General features: G+C 38.4%; 1 protein-coding gene across 1 annotated transcript in view; it reads left to right on the top strand.

The window, feature by feature from the left end:
- The window catches only part of ARAP2 (ArfGAP with RhoGAP domain, ankyrin repeat and PH domain 2), a 339,747-nt gene that overhangs the window by 99,003 nt on the left and 224,869 nt on the right, over positions 1-15,875 (top strand). The window contains exons 6-7 of the mRNA XM_006874336.1: positions 4,300-4,369; positions 14,083-14,203. Coding sequence (XP_006874398.1) covers positions 4,300-4,369; positions 14,083-14,203 — 191 coding nt within the window. The remainder of the gene's footprint in view (positions 1-4,299; positions 4,370-14,082; positions 14,204-15,875) is intronic.

Raw genomic sequence — 15,875 nt, forward strand, 5'->3', positions numbered from 1 at the left:
TATTGTGCTGTTGTTGGATAGAATGTTCTGTATACATCTATGCGGTCAAGTTGGTTGATTGTTTTGTTAAGTTCCTCTGTAGCATTGTCGAGTTTCTTTCTGGTTGTTCTATCCATTTTCGAGAGTGGTGTGTTGAAATCTCCCACTATAATTGTGGATTTCTATTTCCTTTTTCAATTCCATTAAGGTTTGCTTCATGTATCTTGGTGCTCTTTCATTGGGGCGTATATATTTATTATAGTTATGTCATCTTGCTCGATTGACCCTTTAATCATGAGATAGTGTCCTTCCTTGTCTCTTATGCTGGTTTTCATCTTAAAATTTACTTTGTCGGAGATTAATATGGCAACCTCTGCTTGTCTAGTGTTACAGTTGGCTTGGTAAATTTTCTTCCATCCTTTAACTTCTAGTCTGCTTTTGACCTTGTATGTGAGGTGTGTCTCTTGCCGGCAGCATATTGATGGATGTTGTTTTCTTATCCATTCTGCCACTCTCTGTCTCTTCACTGGTGCATTCAATCCATTGACATTCAGTGTAATTATTGATAAGTACAAATTGATTGCTGTCATTATGTTACTTTTTTGGTGGTGTTGATCGTTCTTTGGTTCTGCTTTCTTTTTTGTGTTGGCTTTATGTCTTCTGAGTTGTTTTTGGTCGGTTTCCTCCTAGTTTCTCTGTTCTCTTCATCTCCTTGGGAATTCGTTTTTATGATATGTTGTGGAATGTTAGCTTTCTTTAGGGTTACCTTGTAGTCTACTAACTTTTCTCTGCATTTAGGATACTACAATGTACCCTGTAATTTACCTGGCATCCTCACCACCTGGGCTTCCATTGCTGCGTTTGTCCCTTCTTTGACATTGATATGTTTTTGGCATTCAGTTGGCCTTCATTTGTCTCCCCGTTCTTTTGATTATGTCATTGTAGTCTCGTTCTGTTCTGGACTCCGCTGCCTGTTGGGTGTGTTCCAGGTGGTGTTGCCATACTTGTCAATCTCTGTTTGTTGTCTGTTCTTTTTGGTTCTCTGTCCTCAGAACTCCCTTTAGGATGTTTTGAAGTGCTGGCTTGGTTTTGATAAAATCTCTCAAATTCTGTTTATCCTGGAATGTTTTGATCGAACCATCATATTTAATTTTTTAGTTTTGTTGGATAGACAATTCTTGGTTGACAGATTTTTTTCTTGCAGAGCTTTGTATATGTCTCCCCATTGCCTTCTCGCCTGCATGGTTTGTTCTGAATAGTCAGAGCTTAATCTTATTTGCTTGCCTTTTTAGGTTATATTTCTCTTCTCCCTGGCTGCTTTTAATATTCTTTCCTTGTCTTTGATTTTTGAGAGCTTGATTATTATTTCTTGGAGATTTTCTTTTGGGGTCTATCCTTCCTGGAGTACGTTGGGCTTCTTGAATGCTTATCCTCTCATCTTTCAAGATGCTAGGGAAATTTTCTTCCGGAAGCTGTTCGACGATCTCTTCTGTGGATTTCTTTGTTTCTTCTTGTTCCGGAATGCCAATAATTCTTACATTATTCCTCTTCATGTTATTCAGCGTGAATCTTAGACTCTCTTCAGATTGTTTTATCCTTTTAGCTGCTTGTTCTTCTACCTTGGCAGTATTGAGAGATCTGTCTTCCAGCTTGCTAGTTCTGGCTTCCATCTCTTCTAGTATGCTCCTTTCCCCTTTCAGGCTATTGTCTATTTCTGATATCTTATTATTGATCACCTGGGCATCTTTTTGCAGGCTTTGAATTGTTTCCAATGCTGTGTCTATCCTATTTGATTGTTCCTTGATAATTTTTTTTTACTTCTTCCTTGTTTTCCTCGACCCCTTTTCGGATTATTTGAATTTGTTTCCATATCATTCTTCTGAATTCCCTCACAGGCATATCCAAAACCCGCTCCTCTTCCTCTGTGAAGGCTTTGTCTGTCTCCAGTTCATTTGTGTCAGCTCCTTTCTTCTGTTTATGGACATGCTTTTATAAAGTTGATTGTTTCCTATTGGTCATGGTTATTGTTTTATTATTATTGTTATTAATGTGATCAGGAGATGGGTTTCCCTTTTCGTCTGTAATGCATAGCAAATGTTGTTGGGTGTCCTCTAAGTGGTGGAGTATTATGTTGTAGCTTGGCTATATGGTCATGATTGCTACTTCTTCTTATGGGACCTAGGAAGGATAAGTTCTCACCTCCAGGAGGGATGTGTAGTCAACAAGAACTCTCTGTGCATGGGTGCACTGTACCCGGCTGATTTTTATTGGGATCTCAAGCCAGGGTGGGAAGAGTTGGGGTGGGAGGAAGTTATATCTCCTCTGGCCCTTCTGGGCGATGCAGCTTTCCGAGCAGGCCAGCCCTGATTCCTCTCTCTAAACTCTGCAGTCACAGGAGTGACCCACGGTCTCTGCAGGAAAGAGTCCCAAAATACTTGCTTTTCTTTATCCTTGTTAGCACAGTTTCTCAAAATGTGAGTCCAGGAGAGTTTATGATGGTTTAAAAGCCATGGGACTGGTGTATGAACGTTTTCTTTGTGAGATCCCACTGCTAGCTAGGAGTGGGGGTAGGGGGCTTAGCTGCAGCGACAGATGGGGGATGATGGGTGAAGTCAAGAAGCTACTGCAGCCTTTCTTTCACTCTGCAGAATTTCTTACACTCTCCATTTGTGGATGAGATGTACCCACCTGATCCCTATTGGGGTGTCAAGTCAGGGCAGGGAGACCTGGGGCGGGAGGAAGTTATATCGCCTCTGGCCCTTCTGGGAGAAGCCACCTTCTGAACCGGGCAGTCCTGGCCCCGCCCTCCAAACTCTGCTGTTGAGGGAGCGACCCGTGGTCCCCACAGGAAAGAGTCCCAAAATACGCGCTTTTCTTTATCCTTATTAGCGTGATTTCTCAAAAATGTGAGTCCATGAGAGTTTATGACAGTTGAAAAGCCATGGAACTGGTCTATGAATGTTTTCTTTGTGAGATCCCACTTCTTTTTTCCTGCTGGAGCAAGTCCCTACCTTTTCTGGCTGTCCTGCCTTACCAGAAGTCCTATTCCTTTACTTTTGAACTTTTAATCCTGGAAGTTTGAAGAACCTTTGGATTGCTAGAAGAAGTAAAAATTCAGAAGACTGTGACATTGATGGATGTTGCAATGCTAAGAAAACACATTATAGGTAGGCCCAGGAAAGTTATAAAGAAGCAGAAAGATGATAGAATAAGATGGAAAGAAGGCTGGGAACTTAATTATTATATGTGTGTTACCTGCTCTTATTAATTGATAATTAATTCAGTACTTAAATGTGAATGCAGCAGCTATACTGATGAATTTTTTAAATTCTTTCCAGTTTTGTTACAATTGCAAAATAAATTTGTTGGTAATTTAACATCGAGCCTTGTTTGCCTTCCAAAGAGTGATGTTGTTCTTATTGTTAAGTACCGTTGAGTGGATTATGACCTATAGCGACCCTGTATGGAGTTTCTAAGGAGCAGCTGGTGAGTTATAGTATACCATATTCAGGAAGCAGCTTGGAAGTTTTCCATACTCCTAGAAAATCATTTCTATCTTTAAATCTTTTTAAAACTACAGATATTTTACAAAATCTTTGTCTTAATCATGTTAGAAAACTGCAAAAGAAAAATAAATGTAGACATGATTGATATTTAACTATTTCTTCAGAAATGACTTTTTAAATATGAAGTTAGTTTTCAAATGTTATCTGTGTTAAAGGCTAAAGTGTCAATATTCTGTCAGTGTAAAGTGAAAGCCATGCAGAGGATTATTGCTAAATGCCTTCAAGTTGGTTTTGAGTCATAGTGACCCTGTATAGAGTTTCTGTCTGTGGCTGAGGAGCTTGAACTGCCCACCTTTTAGTTCAAACCAACTTTGCAGTCCAGCACATTGACCTACAGCATCACACCAGGACTCTATGCATAAGAGAGGATGTTTAAAACTTTTAGTACTGTCTGACCAGGAAAAGGGAATTTAAAAACAAAACAACACAAAAACACCCAAGCCAAAATAGACAAGATCTATATATACCATTTTCTTAAAAAGTAAGCAAAATCATGTGTTTTTTTCCTTTCAAGTCTAATAAAGAAACATGCAATTGACTTACTTTGCTTTGTTTATCATGCTTTTAATAATTTTTAACTTTGTATGTGTTTTATTTTTTATTCCTTTTTAAAATGAATTTTGACTAGTCACAGTTTCTTTTCTACCATTTAATAGCAGATATGAAAGCACTCAACTTAGTTAAATTGCAAATGCATATTAAATAAAAATTCATGGTATTCGATTGTAAAATAATAATTTCATATATTTTACAGAAAACGCATGTTTCAGAAGAGATGGGTGAAATTTGATGGCCTTTGCATTTCTTATTACAATAATGAGAAGGTAAGTATAGTTTACAGTTTTCAGTAATTTCTTTAAGCATATTAAATACACTTCAGTAAACTAATCACACATTTTTATGATCAAGAACAGTAAGTGGATTATCAACATGAAATAATTTGAAAGTCATTATTTGTCTTTTCATAGTTTCACTTTTCCTTGACTCATATAGTACTTGGGACTCTTGTTACTTATTGTAAGTAAAATAATTATGGATTGTCATTTATAAAGTATATGAACTGGCATAAGCAATATAAAAATAAATAAGAAATTGCTTTTGTCCTAGAGAACAAAAGGGAATATACATACAGTGACACAACAGCTAGAAAATGGAAAAGCAAGACATGTTGTTTCTTAGTCTGGTAAGGCTTATAGAAGAACGGGGAAGGTTTCTTGCATGATATTCCATTTTCTCTGGGTCTTAAAGAAAGACTATTTGTACCTGTAGAAGCTGAGGAGCACAGGGCTTATGAAGCCGAGAATGCACTGTGGATCACAAGGGAAAGTGTGTGGACCACCTATGGTAGAATGGATTAGTTCTCTCTGACTGGAGAATAATGTGAAAGAAACTCATGGGAGATGAAGCTGAGGAAGGTGGTTTGAGTTAGAGCTCATTGAGAATCTTGAAAATTATGTGCAGGTGGTTGGAATACATCCTTTAGGCAATTGAGTCTTACTGAGGAGTGTGTCTCAGTTTTCATTAGGACAGCATTCTTTACCCATTCTTGCTTTCTTTTTCTCTTTTTTAAAAATATTTTTTTGTATATAGAATTATATTTAAAAAAATCCACTTGAGAAAGTTGAATTATGAAAGTTTAGGGATCTTTAGTTCTTTATAAAATCATGGTATATATATATATATATTATATGGCATTTAAAATTTAGATTAATTTTTTTTTTTTTTAGATTGCTTACTTTTTAAGACAAGTTTTTAAATGGACTTTTGCTTTCTTAGCCATATTTTTAGTATATTAAGATTGGATGATTCTATAGTCTTAACATACTGATTTTAACACAGATATTCTCCTGTGTGTAGCTTATATTCTAACATTATTTTCTTAATATTTCTATTGCCTAATTTGGTGATTGAGCCCTGGTGGGGTGCTGTGAATTAATGTGCAAAGTCGGTTTGACCCACAAGGTTGTCGGTTCAAGCTCACCAGCCGCTTCTCGGAAACTCTATACAGGGTTGCAATGGGTCAGAAACGACTCACCAGCACTTAATAACAGGAACAGCTACAAATATCAGTGATGTTTGTGACCTGAAAAGAGACTTAGATTCCCTTTCACTGTTTCTTCAGTGTTGTAGAGCAGAAAAGTGTCTCCTTTTTAGACTGGAGAGTGTATGCATTTAGACAGAAAGTTAACACTTGCAGCAAAACCAGCCTGTTATAATACTAAGCATAAAAGATTTTATTGTTAGTTGCCATAGAGTCAGCTCTCAGCTCATGGTGTCCCCAAGCACATTGGGATCCCATGCAATGGGATCAGACCATTGTGTTGGGTTTCATTGAGTGATTTTCAGGAGTAGATCTTGAGGATTTTCTTCCTAGTTTATTTTAGTCTGAAAGTCCCACTGAGTCCTGTTCAATATAAAAGAGCACATAAGCTTTCATCAGTAGACAGGTGATAGCTGCTCTGAGGTGCATTTGCCTGGAATTGAACCCCAGTTTCTTTCATAGAAGACAAGAATTCTGCTGAACTGTCACTGCACTCAGAGGAAGATTTAGAGAAGTGCTAATTGTTTGGCTTTAGTTTGCAATGATCCAGATAAAGTATGATTGAATAAATATTCTTTAAAAGCTCATTTTCTGCTTTAGGTATTGTTTCTAGCTTGCTTGGTTATTTGATTAATGTTGTTGTTATGGGCCGTGGAGTTGTTTCCGACTCACAGTGATCCTGCACAAGGTTTCCGAGGCTGTAAATCTTTACAGGAGCAGAAAGCCCCATCTTTCTCACGCGGAACAGCTGGTAGTTTCAAACTGCTGACCTTGCGGCTCGCAGCCTGATTCGTAACCACTACGCTACCAGAGCTCCTTTGATTAATAAGTGGATTTAAAATAGTCATTGTGGCTGATGGAATCTGCTGGGGGTTTTTTAGCACCTCGTGCACTTCTCTGGCTTGATAGAAATGAGGGGGTAAAAAATTATGGATTGAGACAGGCTTCTTTACCAAGAAGCTCTGATGTTGGTGATATAATTATCCCTGATTGCTGTTGTTAGGTGCCCTCAAGTTGGTTCCAACTCATAGCAACTGTATGCACAGCAGAAGGAAATAGTACTCAGATCCTGCACCCTCCCTGCAATTGTCCTGCTTGAGCACATTGGTGCAGCCCCTGTGTCAGTTCATCTTGGGAATCATATTCTTTTTTGCTAACCCTCCACTCTGCCAAGCACAGTGTTCTTTAAGAGAAAGCATTTCTAGTTAATTATTCAATTGAACTGTTTTCATCTCAGTTTGTCTTCTGTTTCTTCTCAACTGTACTGAGATATGCTTCTATCACATTTTTACATAGTGATACAATGTGATACAATTAAAAATGACCCTGGATTGGTTTGTAATTGAGATAAAAAGTTCATATTAAAACCAGTTGCTACAAATCACTCAGCTTAAAATCAAGCATTTAAAAATATTGTTTTATTTTCTTGTATCGTTACATCACTTTGCTTCTCAAATGACTGGTTTTATATTGAAAAAATACCAAAATACTGGAGTGAGGTTTGTTAGGAGGAGGTAAAGATTCAGTTTGCTGTGATTTTTTTCTGGCAAAAGGAACAGATCAGTGGATTTGGAAGAGTGAATTCTACAGCCAGTGAAACTGAAGGTGTCGTTGTGGCTTAGGTTGATCAGAGGTGTTAGGTCTTTCAGTGTTTAAATGTGTACTTGAGGAGTATGTGGTTGAGTACTTTTGGAGGGAAGGTGCAGACTCACCTGTTCTCTGAGTTTTCTTCCATTTTCTTTAATGCTGCTCAGTCATTCTCTGCAAAGGCTGTTTCATTGTATCACAGACAATGACATCCTCCAAACAGCCTTGATACCTTATCACCTGCTAAGAAATCTAACTCACCCCCATTCTCATTCAGCGTGGAGAGAATTGCCCTGTAGTCATTTCCTTGTGTGAAAGTGGTAGATAAATGACAAACTTGACCTAGATATCTGTGCATTACAGGCTCAAGGGATGCTTTAAAATTTCTTTCCTTAAGGAAAATTGTATACTATGAAAAATGCACTCATTTTGAGCCTGTTGTTGAGTATTTTTTTCTCTTTACATTGTCTTTATCTTGTATTATTATAAAAGAAATTATAAATGAACTCTACAATGTTAAAAATTACAACATTTTTTCTAGGGATCTTATTAGAGACTGTAATGAGTTGTTGAGAAACTATAGCTTCCTGAGGTTTAAATGACGTATTACTTTTGCTTGTGAAGTTCATTAAGATCACATCTGGATAATTTATCTGTTTTTCTTCCTTAAGTACTATCCTATTAAATATATCATTACTATAGGCAGCAAGGCAAGCTAATTTGTTTTTTGAGGAATTGTTTATTAATCTTTTTAAAACTATCTAGATGAAAGAGAATCATTTTTATTCCTGTTTCCTACAATGCTGCCTGATTTTTCTTACTGAAAAATAGGTTAATGGTAACTCTTTATTCAACAAATATTTAATTATTTTGTTAAAGTCTGTGCTATTTTAATTTTTTCTAATTCTGAGGCAAATTTAGATTTGAGCACAGATGATATAGGGGTAAGGGGATACATGTTTTTAGGCGTTCTAATTTTCCAGGGTCTCGGCCACTACAAACTTACAGCTGAGAGACCCTTATACTGTTCAAAAAGGGTACTGTACCCTCTTCCATCTCCTAACATTACCTAGCAAAGACACTCGTCTCAAATTCTAGAGGACTTAGTTGGCTTAGAATAGTCATTTAACCTAACTACTCCAGGCTCGACAGTTCAAACCCACCAGCTGCTCCTCGAAAACCCTATACAGGGTTGCTGAGTCGCAACCAACTCAATGACACTTAACAACAACTACAACTTTTATTAAAGGGGCCCTGATATGGCAATTCAAACCCACCAGCAACTCCTCGAGCCCTACACAGGGTTGTTGTGAGTCAGAAACAAGTCAGTGGAGCTTAACAACAATTTTTATTTGGTGGTTTTTTGTTGTTTGTTTTTAATTTTTTGGTTAAGCCAATTAGGTCTCGTATTTCTCTGCAATTAATTCTTCCCAAAGTTCAGCATATTCCTTGTGTTTCACATGTCTTTTCTCTTCCATCTGGACCCTCTCCTAGGTATTGCCATCCATCAAAACCCTGTGCAAACTTCCTGACCAGTCTTGGTCTCCTCCTCCATGAAGCTTTTCTTTGTGTCTTCCCACTGTGTAGCATTTGAACAATAATATGCAAGGAAGTTAAAATGAAAACAAGCTAAACCTGGGAAGACAAATCAGAAGAGCTTTGCAGCAGGCCAGGCATATATTTGTCAGGATGCCGACCAATATGGAAACTTAGTGGAAATGATAAAAAATGAAATGAGAAACAAACATTAAAAATGAAGAGCTGTCAGAAATTGCATAATTGCAATTGATTGCAGATGGAATTCACTTATTCAGAAAATAGTTATACCCACTCTGTGAAAGATGGTAAAAAATTAGCCATGATACACTATTGGAGAAACTGTATTAATATAATGATCAGACAAATAAATATTAAATCTCCATCCTAATTATTTGTCATTGCTCTAAAGGAAAATTACAGGTTCTTCTAAGCTTAAATCAGGGTGATCTGACCTAATGAGAACTGAGCGCCTGGAAGAAGGAGCTGATTAGAAAGGTCTAGTCAGAAGCATATATTACTGCAGAGATATGAAGGACAAGGAGGCAGGCAGTAACTAGGTGGCAATGGGCATGAAACATATTCCTTGCTGAGAAAATTGCATATGCAAAGTAGTGAATTGGACAGGATCACCATATATTCAGAGAACTTCAAAAAGACTAATTCAGTTAGGGGTGGGGCAGGGAAACAAATTAACACTGTATATATAGGAAAAGTACAAGTTATACAAATGTGATAGTGTAAGTCAAAGACAATTGCATGCTATCTTTAAGACTGTGTAACTACAAGAGTGGCATTTTAACGGGCAGAGATTGATGGGGAGGGGATGTTTCCCAGAGATGTTGAATTTAGTTTTAAGTTTGAAGATCTTTTTGTTGTTGCTGCTGTTAGGTACCATTGAGTCAATTCTGACTCATAGCAACCCTGTATAGGATTTCCAGGTGTGATGCTGTGGGTTAATGCACAGGACTGCAAGGTCGGCGGTTCAAACTCACCGGCTGCTCCTTGGAAACCCTCTTGTTGTTGCTGGTAAGTGCTATGGAGTTGGTTCTGACTCTTAGCAACCCTGTATAGGCTATTCCAAGGATAGGCTGGTGAGCTTAAACTGCCAACCTTGCAGTTCAAACTGACCGTGCAGTCCAGCACATTAACTAACAGCGCCACATCAGGACTCCTGGAAACCCTACATGGAGTCGCTATGAGTCTGACCCGACTCCACAGCAACATGAGGTTTCTGAGGAGCTGCTGGTGGGTTTGAACCACTGACCTTGAGGTTAGCAGTCTAGTGCTTATCGTATAGCTCACTCCAGTACTTCTTTGAGATCCTTATAGGACAGCCATATTTCTCATTTATGACTCAAAATATGAGAGTGGAGTTGAGTGAAATGGAAAAGGAAGGAAAGATTCTTTAGACTGTCTTTGTATAGAGTTAGTAGTTGAAACGATGAGAAGAGATTGGCTTTCTGAAGTAGAGGGAATACAGTAAAAAAATGTAAAGAGAATAAGTCATTGTGTAGGTTCTGATCAGAGCCATGATAAATGGACCGTGATAGAATGAGAGAAAAGCGTGGAACAGAATGCAGATTTTTACAAAGACTCAGATTTACTGGGCTAGTTAACCTTAGAGGACTCCCTGAGACTTTTGTCTTGAAATGCTCTTTATACCTTGAACCAAAACTATATCATGAAGTTAACTTTTTTGCAAAATAACAGATTGCCACACAAAATTAAAGCTACTATCTATGAATATTGTGCTCCTTTAAAAAAATAAAAACAAACCATAAACATCTGTATGAGACCAAAAATTCAGCAGTTAGTCTACAGCAGAGATGATGGAGTAAGGGGGCAGGTAAAGGAGCTGCTCTTGCTGTGTGCCCTTGAGTCAATTTTGACTCATAGTGATCTTGTATAGGATTTTTGAGGCTGTAAATCTTTATGGGAACATAAAATCTTCTCTGCCTCCTGGGGAGTGGCTGGTGGATTCCAACTGCTGACCTTGTGGTAAGCAGCCAATGCATAAAGTACTATGCTACCAGGTCAGGGGAACTAGACTACTGGAAACCGAACAACTAGAACACAGTTAGACAATATTGATACATTATGAAAAATGTAACTAATGTTACTGCAAAGTGTGAGGAGAAATTGTCATATAGAAACCTAATTTGCAGTGTAAACTTTCACCAAAACGCACACACACACACACACACACACACATAAACAAAACCATTTTCTAGGTATATGTTTTGAAATCTCTCTTTGTGAGGTTGATCATTCTCATCCTAAATCCTAGTTCAAATAGCATATTCAGTTTGGGGGCTGCATGGGAGGAGATAGAAAAACCTTTATAGCAGTGGTATCACACTAGTTTTAAAGAATGGATCATATTTTGATGTCTACCTGGTGTGGTGCTGTAAGATAAGCACTGGACCACTAGGTCAGTGGTTCAAACTCACCCAGCTGCTCCTTGGAAACTCTGCACAAGGTCACTATGAGTTGGCACTTAACAAAAACAACATATAGTAACTTTAGTGATGTGGGATGGGATCAAAGTCAGTTATGGAGGGATGCTACCGAATAAATAAGGAAAAACCAAGATGGTGTGTTTTATATGTATTAAGGTCTTCTTGTTGTTGTTGAGTGACGTAGTAGGTTCTAACCCATAGCAACCCTGTACAGAGTTTCCAAGGAACGACCAGTGGGCCTAACCGCCCACCTTGTGGTTCAAATTGACCTTACAGTCCAGCACATTATCCTGCAGTTAATGTGCACATTAACCACATGGTTAACACTTCCAGTTAAACCTCATGTCCCTGACCATAGCTCTGCCTGACTTATCTATAATGGCAGGGGATTCCAGAGGAGGATGAATATGGTACTTGATTTCTGCTTGGAGTGATTTAGTATATTCTTTCCCTAAATAGTGATTTCAGATATTTGGGGACCTGCTCAAAAGTGGAGATAATCATGTTTTGTGCTGTGAAAGGAGAGAGAAGAAACCCCATAGATAGTGGACATATGCAAGTCACTTCAAAATTGAAAGCAGCCATAGAATGGTTGGATGGGGACACCAACTAGTAGCCATACCGTCAGTGGATGCTGTGTCTCTCTGATCCAGTTGAGCTGTCCACATGAGACACTCACCACAGGGCTGGCAAATTAAATCCTTTATTGTTATTTGTAAAAAGCAAATAGCCAACAGTAAGAATAGATTTATGGTGAACAGCCCTACGTGTGCTTGCAAGAGGGACCCACTCAGATCTGGAAGGGCACCTGTTTACCCTTTTCTAAAAACTGATGTCCATTCTTCTGTAACTGGATGCACATGCCATGGCTCAGGTGCCAGTAGGTGCAGTCTGTTTCATATGTTGGCTTTGTGTTGCTACCTCAGATAGCCACTGGTGTGGTTGACTGTGTTTGCTAACTTTCTGTGTGGCTCTTCTTCACTGGTCCTAAAACTGACTGGTCCCGATCTCACCTAGAAGCCTCTAGGTAACCCTGGGCCAGCCGTAGCTCCAGAGCAGCATCACAATAGCTTTCTAAGCAGAACTCCAATGAGGGGAACCCTAGTCCCTGCTATACTAGCCTCCAAACAGTCTTCCCATGCTCCCAGGTGTTACAGGTCTCAGCTCAGCTGTGGTTTTGCTGCTACCTTTTCAGTAGGCTAGCTTGGCCCTACGATGTTGTCTGCTCTGCTCCAAGAGCTGGGTTGGCCTCACACTGCTGCCCTTCTGTTGCCCTTGGCTCTGCTGTACTGTCTTCATGGGCTGCATAGCCACAGTCTTGTCGCCAGTGCCCCAGTCTACAGTGTTACTGGCTTAGAGTTATAGCCTTTTACCTGTGCTACAGCCTTCAGTGGCACTGTAAGATAAGGACTCGACTGCTAACTGCAAGGTCAGCAGTTCAAACCTACCAGCTGATCCACAGGAGTAAGATGAGGCTTTCTCCTTTTCTAATGGACAACCTTGAAAACACTGTACAAGGTCGCTGTGAATTGGAATTGATTTGATGGCAGAGCATTTGGTTTTTAGTTTAGGAAGTTCTCAATGTGGAGATCCCATATCCAAAGGATTTGCTCTGCTGCAACCTTTTGTTGATTAGAAGATCCTGCAAACTCTGTTGGGTTGACCATTTATATAGGAATACTTCTCTTCAATTTCAGTGTTGGCCTTTCCTTTCAGGATCACAGCCAGATAAAACTTCTTAATGGAGATTGCAAATCCAGGGCCAGAGAGGCCATAAGGGAACCTAAACGGGATATATCCAAACTCTTTACATGTTCTAGGCATTCTATAATGTGTCCACAATGTGTGATTTCAGTCTTATCTCTTTTGACTCTACGCTGTGACTGCCCTTTTCTCTACTTAAAAGAAAGAAAAGAAAAGAAAAAGCCATTTAGTTGATTCAGACTTAGAGCAACTCGATAAGCTGCCCTCTTCATTTATCTATTTGGTTAAACTTAAGGGTCCTCAAGTTTTACCATGCTTGTGAAAACCACCTGACCCTTTTGAAGCAGCATGGGAATTGTCCAACTTTGTATTCGTCTATATCTTGATTTGTCTCCAATTCTAAACTTTGCTGTCATTCTGTTATCTGGATTCTCATATACAGACTCCTTGAATGTATACATTCTGTTTCAATCCTTAGTTCAGTAGCTGAAATTGTAGGGTGGCCATTGTGCCAACTTTCTAGGAGGGCCCAGGAAAATGAAGCATGAGAAAAACTTGAATCTAATTGTTACTTTCTTGAGCAACAGTCGATGTATACACCAATTACAAACAAGTGAATCCATTTTCTCTACTTTTCAGTTACTAGGGATGTGATGGGGGGCTGACAGAAATAAAGTGATGCAGTTATGGAATTAAAATTTTCATTATGAGAGCACTGAGTGATATGCTAAGTGATTCAATCCAGCAGTTTCCTATATGAAATATAATCCTGTGATTCACAATATATGGTTGTAAAATTGTTCTGTTACAGTACCTGGAATGCCCAGCAGATGTCTGCAAACACCATAAAATGATATTGGTCAGATTGTTTTAAAGGGAAAAAAACAAAAAAAAAACCCTGCTATTTTTGAGCACTGTATATTACTATTCTAGTGGGTTTTTTTTTTTTTTTTTTAATTCTTTGCTTTTTAATTCCAGATGAAGAGAAAATTGAAAAGACAGCTCATTTAAAAGAAAGGGGAAATTTAATATTTCCTTTGTGGGTTATTAAGCCAATGTATGAGTGTGCATACTATTTTCATGTCATTTTGGAAATTGTAAAAGAGAAACAGTGGCAACTATTTTTGCCATTCTCTCTTTGAGTAAGATGAAGAGAATTTCATTTTAATGTGTCTTCTGTATCTCTCTTTTCCTTTAACCAATATAGGAGATGTATTCAAAAGGAATAATCCCCCTTTCTGCTGTATCTACAGTACGAGTTCAAGGAGACAACAAATTTGAAGTTGTCACAATACAAAGAACTTTCGTTTTCAGAGTAGAAAAAGAAGGTAAGATGATTCTTTATCCCTTTGAAAACATTCAGACATTATATTCTGCCAAATCAGAGGATTAATGAATCAATTCATCTAGAAATAGAAAGAACACTTTAAATAAATTGAATTTTTAAACTTTGTACTTTTATGACACCTTTCTTGAATGCCGTAACATTAAATCAGAAAACCCAATTGTCGTTGAGTCCGTGTACTGACACATGGTGATGCCTCTGTGGACTAGTAAACTGCTCCACAGAGTTTTCAAGGCTGTGATCATCGGAATGAAGGCAGACTACCACATCTTTCTCTCAGTAGGTTCAAACCACAGACCTGGTTAGCAACAGATCACTTAGCTGCTGCATCACCGGAACTCCTAAACATAAATAAGTCGACAAGTTATTTGTTTTCTGATTCTTTCATGAGATAGATATTTAGTGAGATCTCCATCTAAGCTTCAGGATAATGCACTGGACTGCAAAGTCAGTTTGAACTGCAAGATTGGCAGTTCAAACCCACCCTTCACTCCTTGGAAACCTTTTATACAGGGTTTCTATGTGTTGGAAACAACTCAATGACACTTAATGACAACAACAACAACTTCTAAGCTCTGGGGGACATAGCAATGAAAAAAAGAAAAGTATATATCTGCTCTCAAGTTATTGTTTGATAATGTAAAATATAATAAGTATTTATGTGGGTTTTTTTTTTCTTATTGAAAAATTGATTTTATATACATTGATGTATGGCAGATTTTAGCTGACCACTTAGGTACAGTAATCATTCTATTTTAGATTTGGGGACTTCTTTTATATTTATTGAGTTCTTTTCACCTTTATAATCCATGATGGGTCACTTTATGATGACAGCTAATCTAAAGATGGCTTGTGGCTTCTTTATGGAGTCTTAAGGTGTACAAGTGAAATCTTCCCTGACTCTTTGGGAGGTGTTGCTGAAAGCCAAGGATGTTAGTTCTCTGCTACATTATGACATTATTGTAAGTTGCACTAATTGTAAATAATGTAGCTATTGCCACCTTTGTTAATTAAAGAATCAGAACTTTGATTTTAACGTTTATTTTTATTTGAATATAGATTATAACTCACCTTCATTTTTTTAAAAGTGTTTTATTGTGAATTGTATGATAGTTTACATGAGAGAACTTTAGTTTTACATTCACTCCATTGTATATCATCTCATTGCCATGGTTCTAATCCCCTCCATGCATCATCCACCAACCAAAGGGTATATGCTAGATACCCGCCCCCCAGTTTTCGGCCCACAGTCCCTTTTCCTCTCTGGATCCAAAGTCCCCAGCTGCTTCATCACTCCACGTTGTATTCTCTGTCTCCATCTCAGGCATCTCTGTTTCTCTGGGTAGGGTAACGCTCTCACTCTTCTCTGTTGATGGTCCCAGAGACCTCTGCTCCTAGACTGGAGATTTAATCACTCCCTACCTTGTTACAAAATGTCTACCTTTGCATTTCCAACCCTTATAATCTGTCCTGATAAGCATTATTCACTACAGTATCACGAGTTACCCATCTGTATTTCCTTTCATCAGATCCGCCCAGACAGATTGAATAGTACCCGCTGGAAATTCAGCCTTACTCCATGCTCCCTAGCACTAGGTTCCCTCTTGAAAGCTTGTAAGCCAGTCACTTCTTGCCTTTGTAGTCCACTCCCCCCC

The sequence above is a fragment of the Chrysochloris asiatica genome, unplaced genomic scaffold (genome assembly GCF_000296735.1).
Source record: "Chrysochloris asiatica unplaced genomic scaffold, ChrAsi1.0 scaffold00269, whole genome shotgun sequence".
Classification (NCBI taxonomy): Eukaryota; Metazoa; Chordata; class Mammalia; order Afrosoricida; family Chrysochloridae; genus Chrysochloris; species Chrysochloris asiatica.